This window comes from Urocitellus parryii, chromosome 7, assembly GCF_045843805.1.
Source record: "Urocitellus parryii isolate mUroPar1 chromosome 7, mUroPar1.hap1, whole genome shotgun sequence".
In the NCBI taxonomy this organism is placed as follows: Eukaryota; Metazoa; Chordata; class Mammalia; order Rodentia; family Sciuridae; genus Urocitellus; species Urocitellus parryii.
The window spans coordinates 725178-735391 of record NC_135537.1 but is presented as its reverse complement, the minus strand read 5'-3'; the positions used below and the strand labels follow the sequence as shown (position 1 = coordinate 735391).

Genomic DNA, 10214 nt, shown 5'->3' with positions numbered 1-10214 from the left:
TGTGCCTGTAGTCTTGTCCCATTCAGGCCTCTCTTCCCACCACCATCTACCCCTGCCCTAACCCACATGGGCCTGGCATGCTTTTTTATCCTAGTTTCATATGTGTTCCCCTTGCCCCCAAGTTTGGAGCAGTTATTGTGGCTTTCACCCCACTTTGTTTCCTTCCTGAGCCTCATGCCCCCTGCGTGGGAATCTTGAGTGCTGTTCCCTCTTCACCAGTGAAGAGACCCTGATGAAGGAGCTTAGCTTCCGGAAGCTTGCAGGCCCCGTTCCACCTCACCAAAACCCTAGACTGCACTACCTCATGTTCTCTGACGTGGCTAGGTGCTTCATTAGGTGACACTGGTTTCCCTTTCCAGGGTGCCCTCTAGCCCGCCCCCATTAAAGCCTAGCAGTCTAGGCAAGTGCGATACATGTGCTGGTTTTTCCCTGACTGGGAGACCCAGAAAGTGGAGGCAGAGCCTCCACCAGGGAGGCAGCTGGAGGCCATTTCTTTTTCCTTGCATTAAGACAGCAGCACTCCCAGCTCCACAGAATAAACATTTTATCTCCCCATACCCACCCACCCACCCTCAATTGATCATGTAGTGCCCAGGAATGTTCCTGACAGCATAGGTAGAGCATAGAGACAGGGACTGGCTCCCTGCTTTGGTGCACCGGAGCCCCAGCCCTGCAGAACCTGCTTCTTGTCTGGGGAAGACATTGGAGGTCCTGAGCGCCAGGCCCAAGGCGCTCTCCTCCCAGGTGTGCTGCTGCTGTTGCCTCCTTGGGTAGGTTGAGTCTGCACCATGCTCTGCATCCTCCTGGGGCGCTAGGAGCTGTGAACCCGCTAGCTTCTCTGAAACTGACAGAAGTGGAGTCAGATGGAGCGTAGAAGACTATCTGCTTTCCAACTCCACCCCCAGACCATGCCCCACCTGATGTGGTACCCGCTACCGCTACCGAGCGGAAGAGTATGTACACGGCAGGAAGCATCCAGCGGTGTCCAGCCACCTGCTGCAGGCCCAGGCGTGCACGTGGGCGCAGGTGGAGCAGTCCCCGGATGAGGTCCCGGCACTCTGCAGGCAAAAACTCAGCTGTGGCCTGCAGCCGCCCCCACCAGCTGTCTCCCAGCACCCCTGGTCCATGCCCACCACCACCAGTAATGGAGGCCACTTAGAGAGGTCAACCCATTTCAGTCCTGGCAAAAGTCTGAGAAAGTCCATGTGTCACTGAAGGGGAGACGAGCAAAGAGAGGCGGGGCTAGTTCTGAGCTCAAACCAGCTTGGTGGAGCTACTGCCTTTCCTGGTGCCCAGTCAAGCCCTCCCCCAGCCCAGCTTCCCCATCATGCACTTCCAAATGAGGTGGAAGATGAGTCCAGATCATTCTCCACTGCACTGGTTGACCCTTCCTGGCGCACTGGTCTTTGCTTATTCTCCGGGCCTGAACTGGGATTTTTTTTTTTTTGGGGGGGGGGCACATGGGGTAATGGTGTTCACCTGGAGACAGGCCAGGCTGGAAGATAGGTCCACGGCGCATGAGGTGCAGCATGCGGTGAGGCTGGCTCTCTTTGAATGGCAGCTTCCCAGTCACCATGGCGTAGAGGATGATACCTCTGGAGATAAAGGCTCCTCTAGGTGGTGCCCCTTCCCAGCCCTCCCATAGGTCCTGCAGGCAGAGGGTGCCTGTGGGGTGGCACTCACAGGCTCCATAGGTCGGCCTGTTCGCCATGGTACTTCTTGCTCATGAGGATCTCTGGGGCTGTGTAGGCCACAGAGCCACAGAAGGTGCTCAGCAGTGAATTCTTGAGGCTTGAGTGGTTGGCGAAGCCAAAATCTGCATGGGGCATACAGGCGGAGCCGCACAGCAGTTGAAAGACAGGTCAAGGACCCAGGGGTCAGAAGAGTATGGGTCTGCGCTGACATTTTGGGGAAGACAGGGGCACCAAGTGGGTGAATTAGGGTGGGGCTGAGCAGAAGGCATTTATGGGATTAGGCCAGTGAGTCTGGGCTGCAGTGAGAGAGCTAAAGGTCAGGGCTAGGTCATAGTTGAATGTAGAGCCTGCCTGAGACTGGCAGAAGTTGAAGGTTGTAGTGAAGGAGTGGAGCAGGCTTGGGGGCAGGGCCTGGCTCACCTGTCAGCTTTAAGAAGCCCTGATCATCCAGGAGTATGTTCTCACATTTCAGGTCCCTGCAGGGAAAAGGAAGGTGGGGCTGGGCCTGGGCTCAAGGGGACTCAAGGTGGGCAGGATGGCCAGGTGGCACCCTCACCGGTGCACAATGCCAGCATTGTGGCAGTGGGCTACAGCGCTGACCAACTGCCAGAATAGCCTTCGGGCTTCCTCTTCCTCCAGCCCCGGGCAGTGTCGGTAGTCTGACACAGCATTGATGTGTTCCAGCAGGTCACCTCGGGCAGCCAACTCCAGCACCAGGTAGAAGCGCTGGCTGTTCTGATAGGTCTCATACAGCTGTACCTGCCAGACCCCCACCACCATTACCCTGAGGAGGGGCTGGGCCCAGGACGTCCAGGGACTGTGGAGTGTACTGGATCTGGGGTTCAGAATGGGGTTGGGCTTTAAGCCTAAAGACTTAAAGGTCAAAAGTTGGGGAGGTGGACAGGCCATGCTGGGCAGCAGGTATGGTAAGGCCTGGCCTTGAGGATGGGGAGAATAGGACAGGCTAAGTCAAGACTACTGCCCACCACATTCAGGTGCTTATAGGTAGCATTGAGTGATGAGATCTCCCGGGGCAGGAACTTTTGAGAGAATTCCACAGGAGCCTCAGCCATGGAGACAATCTTGATAGCTACCTGTGGGAGGTAGAAGATGGTTGTGGCAGGACAGGCCCACTGTCCTTGGTACACGTGGCTGAACTTCTCAGAGGTGTAGTTGGGTAAACAGTGTCTGTGGACGGTGCTGACCTCCCTGTCCTTTTCCTGGGCACTTATATGTCCAAGGTTTGGTAACAGGGAGTGGTCATGGGAAAACCCAGAAGAAGCAGGACCTGGGGGGGAGGCATTTTGGAGGGAACTGGGGTTTCTAGAAGGTGCTTGAGTTGGTTCAGGACAGGGGACTGTTGTGGGGGCCAGAAGGTACCCCAAGGAGCCCACAGGAAGGAGACAGGCCTGCCTCACCATGCTGTGGTGCTTGCCCCGCAAGTCAGAGGACAGCTTGGGGTTGTGCTGCATGCGCTCCTGTGTGGCATAGGCCAGGTAGACCTTGGAGAATGCTCCAGAGCCAATCCTCTTGGAGGAGAGCAAGTAGCCATTGTCCATGCATTCTCGCACCTGTTCTATGAAGGTCCTGTGGTCCAACCTGAGCCTACCGCTGCCCTTCATGGAGGGCAGGGTGCTGCCAAAGGGAGCGTGGCAGTCCAGCTCACTGCCAGCTTCAGTCACAGGGTGGGACAAGCTGTGTCAGAGGGCAAAGGCTGGGGCAGCAGGGGACTGAGAAGGAGCTGCACCCCTCGAGGCAGCCACCAAGTTTCTGGAGTCTTGCTGGAGGTGGGAGGTTAACACACCTAGAGACTGGGTGGGGAGCACAGGCTCTGGGAAGCTGGGGACACATTCTAGAATGGACGATTCTAGAACTGTACCTTCATTGTGCCCCAAAGCATGTGTCGGCTCAGAACCTTCCCCCTGTGAGAATGGCTTGTTGAATCAGACGGTCCTGTCAGGTGTGGTGCCACTCTGTTGGGGTGGGGAGAACCCCTTCAAGGGCTAGAGCCAGGGTGAGGCCTCTGTGAGCCACCCTGAATGTGTTGGCCACTGAAGACCTTTACAGAAACCGGGGACTCTGGGGGCAAAGGCAGGAGGGCCGACCTTCCAAGGGTACGGGGAAAGGGCTGAACGTGTGCCCACTGCTGTTGCAGCTGTGACTCCTCCTCGGGGCGCTTCCCAACACCCCCCACCCCCACCCCACCCCCCCACCCCCCCCCCCCGTGGCTGCACCGGAACAGGGACAGGTTGGGGGAGCAGAGGAGACTGCTGCAGGAAGCCTCCCAGCTGGAGCTCTCTGTAAGCTGACCACACATCCCTGGGGCCAGCTGCCCTGGGCCTGGGCCCTCGGAGACCATCAACTCCAGCAGATAGGGGCCAACAAATCTCCCTTCTTCTGGCCCCCAGAGTCCTTTGGGCATTTGAGTACTGTCAGGAGGAGCAGTAACTGACACAACTGAGTGCCTGCTTGCCAAGTGCCACTCTAGACAGTGGTGTTAGCTGCCCCACCCAGAGGACACTCGAAGGTACCCATTCCACAAGAGGCAGCTCACAGCCAGGATTGTAAAGCTGAACAAAACTAAACAATCCGTCTTCACACACGATGAAATTGAGACCCAGCAGTGGCAGAGCCCAAGCCCAAATGTCAGAACTTTCTCAGCTGTGAGCCAGAGAGTCTGGTGCAGCAGGCAGTGGGCAGCCTAGGAGTTTCCACAAGGGCCTGATGTGTGGTATAGGCCCAGTGAGTCTGGGGGCTGGCATCATTCCTGCACTGAGATGGATGGGTGAATGTGGTGAGCACGCAGTAGAGGCCTTGGAATAGGCTGGCCTGGGCTGATGAGACACATCCTCTCATCCCTACTGGATCATGAACCTCTTCTTCTTCCTCTTCCTCTTCCTCCTCCCTTCCTACCCCCCTCTTTTTTCTTTGGGTTGAACCCAGGGGTGTTTTACCAATGAGCTACATTCCCTAGTCATTTTTATTTTGAGACAGTTCTTGTTAAGTTGCTGAGGCTGGCCTTGAACCTCTGGTCCTCCTGCCTCAGCTTCCCAAGTGGCTAGGATCACAGGCCTATGTCACTACATGCAGCCCATTAGGTTTTTTTGTTTGTGTTTGGTATCAAGGATTGAACCCGGTGTGGGTTTAACCACTGTGCAACATCCCCAGCCTTTTTTTTTTTTTTTTTTTTTGGTCCTGGGGATTGAACTCAGGGGCACTCAACCACTGAGCCACATCCTCAGCCCTATTTTGTATTTTATTTAGACACAGGGACTCTCTGAGTTGCTTAGCAACCCCCTGAAACCTGACCCCTGGCCTCATTTGAATGGCTTCTCCTCAATAAAAGGGTCAGCACGTGCTGGCTCTCACTCTTTCTGTGGACCCTTAAGGTTAGAGGAGCAGTCACAGGGCCCCCAAAGAAAAAGGTCTCTCTGTCTCTTGTGAGGTTATTTTGGGAACCCGGTTCCCCTGGAGGGGTGCTGAGTGTTTTTGTAGTGAGGAATGCAACATGTTTTATTTTGTTTTTGGCTTCCTTAATGTGGTGCTGGGGATTGAACCCAGGGCCTTGGTGCATGAAAGGCAAGCACTCTACCAACTAAGCTGTATCCCCAGGCCCAGAAGCAGCAGTTCTTGAGGCTATCCACCTTCACCTGACTTCTCATGTGCCCCAGCCCTTCTAATTCCTGGGTAACCAACCCACATTAAATTCTCAGGAGTTGTCTTTCTAAACTCCAAATCAGCCATAGGCCAGGTAGTATACCCACATTTTCTATATTCCAGGCACTTTGTCAGACAAGGTGGGAATATCATGCATGAATGAGCACTGAGCCTTGAGCCTTGTGGTTAAGAATTACGTAGGCCCGGCAGTGCATACCTGTAATCCCAGCAGCTCAAGAGGCTGAAAAAGGATCATGAATTCAAAGCCAGCCTCAGCAACTTAGGGAGATCCTGTCTCTAAATAAAATATAAAAAAGGCAGGGGATTGCCGGGCATAGTGTGCACACCCGTAATCACAGCGGCTTGGGAGGCTGAGGCAGAAGAATCACAAGTTAAAGCCAGCCTCAGCAAAAGCAGGTTGACTGACATCTAGGAAGGCCACACCCAAAGGCAGAGCAAGAGAAGGGACACACAGAGGGCATTTCCACGGAACATTCTATCCCAAACAGGGCAAAGGGGTAGGATCACAAAGGAACAGGTGAGATTGATTCGACCCCTGGGGCTGCAGGAAGGCTCGCCTACACCTGAAGACACATTCTGCTACTTCCAGGATGGGGCAATATTGAGGTCTCTACAAAAATGACTGACGGAGCCTCTTCTGATCATGGGAAGGAGAATGCCAGTCATTCACAGTCATTCACAACAACAACAACAACAATAAAACCTGGGCTTCTGGAGCTGGAGACTAAAGGAAAAATTGCATGGCTCCAGCCAGGAGCCCATACATCCTAGCTACACCCCTTCCTTCACCTTCCTGGCTTTTACCTGTGCCAGAACCCAACTGGAAGCCAACAAGTGTTAAGCTGAGTAGTGACAGGCAAGATCCAGAATGGTCATCAGCTCTGTCCACCCTCTTTGCAAAGTCTTATTTATCCTTCTGTTTGTCTGCACCCTTATAAACCCATCAACATCATTACCTGCTGGGCTTTGTGCTTAATAATGTAATCCATGCTGGGCAGTTTGTGTGCTATAAATGGGAGGAGTACAAGGCCAGTGGGGCATGTTGGACTTTGGCCTTGGAGCAGAGCACTACAGGCTTTAAGCAGGGCACTGAGTCCAGGCATGAACTTGGAAAAACTCTGTTCCTGGGCAAGTTCCCTGATTAGTTCTCCTGCCTGCTGGGAGTCATCTCCCAGCAATGTCTCCCCCCCCCCCCCAAAGTACTTATTTTTTAGTTGGACACAATATCTTTATTTTATTTTTATGTGGTGCTGAGGATCGAACCCAGGGGCCCCACGTGCTAGGTGCTAGGTGAGCCCTCTAATGCTGAGCCACCACAATCCCAGCCCCTCCTAGCAGTGTCTTGAACCAGGCCCCCATATGTCTATCGTCTAACTCTCTTGACCATCTGTGTCCTGTCCCACTCTCTTGGATTCCATCCCCACAGAAACAGGTCAAATTTCTCTTGCTGTGGGATAAGAACGTTTTGTCCCTACTTTGCCTCCTGAACCCTCAGCCCACTGCCCTCCCCAAACCCCACCCAACCTGCGGTTTGATTTCCACATCTAACCACTCTGACAGGCCTGGAATCAGTCAGTTTGCTGCTTCCTTTTTCTCAAATGGCTCTCTTCCTGTGCTTCCAGAACACCACACACTCCTTTCTTTGAGCTGTGAACTTATCCAGGAGATTTTGGCCTCCGGTCTTCGCAGTAGGGAGTCTGCCCTGGGCGCTCCTCTCACCTGGGGCGGGGAGCGGTTTGGGTCCTTCCCAGCCGCTCACTGTAACTCTTCATAGCACTTCCCGAGCGCTGTAACTGGCCTTATTAATCATTCACTTGTTTATTTGTGCTTAATAATGTAATCCATGCCGGGCAGTTTGTGTGCTTGGGAAGGGGAGAGGTGACCACTCTACGTGGGAGGGGTTCATTTTATTTGCCTCTCTTCAGATTTAGGCCATTTTGATTTGCAGGGTCTGTTGGTATGGGACTGTGCACCTCCGATGGGCCTGCGTGTGTATGCATTCGCCGAGGGGTCCGCAACCTAGGTCTCCGGGGCGTTTGTCGGACGTTCTCTGTGAGAGAGAGCCCGACAATGCCCAGTGTGTTCCAGGACAGGTACGTGTTTGTGTGAACCTGTGGGCTCTGTGCACATCTGGATGCAATGACACACCGACCTGCGCCCTCAGGATGTGCGGGGTGAAGGGGACACCTAGCGCCGGGCCCTGCAGGGGTCCCAGCCTCCTCGCCACGCTCGCGCCCAACAGTCAGGTGCGACCATCACGCGGCGCCCAGGGGCGGGGCCCAGCGCGAGGCGGAGTCTGCGCACGACTCGCGCTTGGGGGCCAGGCGCCGGGTAGAGCGTGAGGGACGTACCTCCGGCCAATGAGCGCAGAGAATGCGCGGAGGTGGGGCCAGGCTGTCGCGCGCAGGGACGCGGTTGGTCGGAGGGCTGCGGGGCGGGGCTAGGCGCACGACTCCGCCGACTCCAGGCCGAGGCCGGGCTAGAGGGCGGTGTCCAGGTCCCGGCGTCTGGGCTGTGGCTCCTCCTCAGGTAAAGGGCCGGCGGGAGTGCCTTCGGCGACGCTGAGGAAGCGCCCCTTCGGGTGTCTGAGCTGGAGAGCCTGGAGGTTGTCCCTTCTGCTGGGCAGAGCGCCAAGTCGAGTGGGGGCGCCACCCCAAGGTCAGCGACGAGCGCCGGGAGGTCCTGTTCTTCTCGGGCCGGGGCTCAGGTGCACCTACGGCCCTGCGGGACGGGCTTGGCCGCGTCGCTACCGGAAGAGACCTGGGAGCTGGCCACTTAATTCCTCCTGGGTCTGCTTCTTGGGAGGCGCGCGATCCGCGTCCATGTCCCTCCCGGAACTCGCCGGCCCCGGTGCCTGCCCTCCTGGGGAGCCTCTCTCACCGGCCCGGGTGCCTGCCCCTGCGGGGGAACTTAACTCGTTGGTCTCTGCCTGCCCTTGTGGCCTTCGGCCCTTGTCCCTACTTTCTGGGGTGGTCCATGTTTCTGTGGCCTACTGAGGGGTCTTTCAGAGGAGGTGTCCTTTCCTTTTATGCCTCTGAAGCTAAGCCTAAACCCTAGTGTTCCCAGTGCATTGGGGCCATAGTCTTTTAGTGTTTGATGATTTAGAGGCCATCTAGAGCAGGGAAGTGATTTGTCCAGAGTCAGGAGTGTCTACTAGTCTTACAGTGTGGGTCACAAAGCTGAAAGGGCTGTGGGGAGTCCAGCAACGAGGCCAAGGCTAGAGCTAGGTGATGCTTAGCTAGAACTGGCCCATGGGATTTGGGGTTCCTATTTTCCTGCAGTGTCAGTACAGCCGCAGTGCAGGGCTCATTTCTGCACATCTTACAGAGGTCCCCATTGCCAGCTCGGACTAGAGATTGGTCAGAGCCATAAACGCTAGTGCCATGAGGTCAGCATCAGGGGGTGAAGGAAGGAGGGCCTGGCAAGGAGAGCAGCCCAGCCTGGGGATGTGAACTGGAGCAGCTGTTGGGGTGATGGGCAGCTTAGAAGAGCTAGTCCAGGAGGCAGAGACCACTTTGGAAGGAGATGGTGGGGTGGTAGAAGTGGAGGAGGTGTGTGTGGGAGAGATGGAGGACCAGGGGCTGGTGGTATTGATTTCTGAACCAGATAGCTGAGTGGTGATAACTCAGGAAAGAAGCAGATGGGGTAGCAGTTGTGGGAGGTCAGGGGTGAAGATGGTGGGTTGAGCCTTAGAGCTGTGGGGCTTGAGTGGCCATGACCATCTGGAGGAGACCCTTAGTAGGCATATGGTCCTTGGTGAGGTGAAGTTGGGTTCCCCTCTGGGAATCATTGATGGTGGGTATTTCATGGGCATGTGTGCTAATGATGTGATTGACTGTACAGTCTCTGCACCCTGTAGGCTTGAGGATGCTGCTGTCTGCAGATCTTCTTTCCCACACCTCAGGTAAACAGGTGAACTTGGTCTCTGATGGGAATGAGGAATGACCTAGGGTTGAGCTGTCTTTGTTTTCTTGAAATAGATGTTCAGGCTGCTGTGGCTTTTCAGATCTGAATCTTGCTATACTTCTCTGTCCCCCAAGGTTGATTGCTGCTATCCTGTGGAACACTAGGGGGCAGAGGTGGAACTTTGGGGCATGTGCCTGCTCAAGTTCACAGCCATTGGTGTGTACTTGGAGAGGTAGATGTCTGTGCTTGCCCTTCTTTCCTAGGGTCCACAGAAGCCCAGGTGAGAAGCAGAGTTGCTGCTTTCTGTGATCAGCAACCCCAGGCCTTGGACCCTCTTTCTGTGAACTAAGTTGTTTGAGTGTAAGCATGTTCTCTGCCAGTGCAGCTCACAGAGTCTGATTCCCTTGGGGAGGGGCACCAGATGAGGCTCCCATGGCTCTTGTGAGCTCCTGGGAAGTGCTCGGAGAATGAGGGTTGATAAATCATGAGAATCATTCTTTCTTCACTGAACTAGAGGGCCACCTTGCTTGGGGAGTTGGTATGTGAACCCAGTGACATAGCTCCACTTGGATTATGTTGAGAAATTGTGTTCTTGGGGGTTGATAAGCAGTCACCCAGCCCAAGTTTGTGCTGGTGACTCTAGAAGTTGACTCTTCTCTGGCCCCTGTACTAGGGAAAAAGGGCCCTTGGACTCCATGTCTGGCTAGGGCAGTCCATGACCACCCATGTATGTCTGACCCTCCAGGCCAGCTCATCATAGCCTCTGGGCTGTGGTGTGCTTGCCTCCTCTGGGCTCAGTGCAGGTGAGGTAATACTTCTGTTGTGTCCACACATGCAGCAGCTGTAATACTCATGAGTGTTTTTTTTTTTTTTTTTTTTTTTTTTTTTTAGTACTGGGGAATGAACCCAGGAGAACTCTACCACTGAGCTTTTCAT

The 10214-nt window shown here is 54.9% G+C and overlaps 2 protein-coding genes across 7 annotated transcripts in view; one reads left to right on the top strand and one right to left on the bottom strand.

Moving 5' to 3' along the window:
* Window positions 1–572: 572 nt before the first annotated feature.
* LOC113197458 (testis-specific serine/threonine-protein kinase 5-like) lies at window positions 573–8196 on the bottom strand. Its single transcript, XM_026409766.2, has 10 exons — window positions 8133–8196; window positions 7632–7851; window positions 3113–3389; window positions 2681–2788; window positions 2251–2453; window positions 2115–2170; window positions 1684–1816; window positions 1480–1595; window positions 930–1058; window positions 573–844 (listed from the first exon to the last, which is right to left on the bottom strand). Exons 1-10 carry the CDS (start codon window positions 8194–8196, stop codon window positions 573–575), a joined length of 1578 nt encoding a protein of 525 aa, XP_026265551.2.
* Mroh1 (maestro heat like repeat family member 1) overlaps window positions 7841–10214 on the top strand; it is a 73956-nt gene continuing 71582 nt past the window's right edge. For 5 of the 6 annotated variants that reach the window (XM_026409936.2, XM_077801164.1, XM_026409934.2 and 2 more), the window contains exon 1: window positions 7845–8030. The gene's annotated coding sequence lies outside the window, so the exon portion shown is untranslated. Of the gene's footprint in view, window positions 8031–10214 lie in introns of all 6 variants that reach the window. The other variant, XM_026409933.2, reaches the window with a different exon arrangement.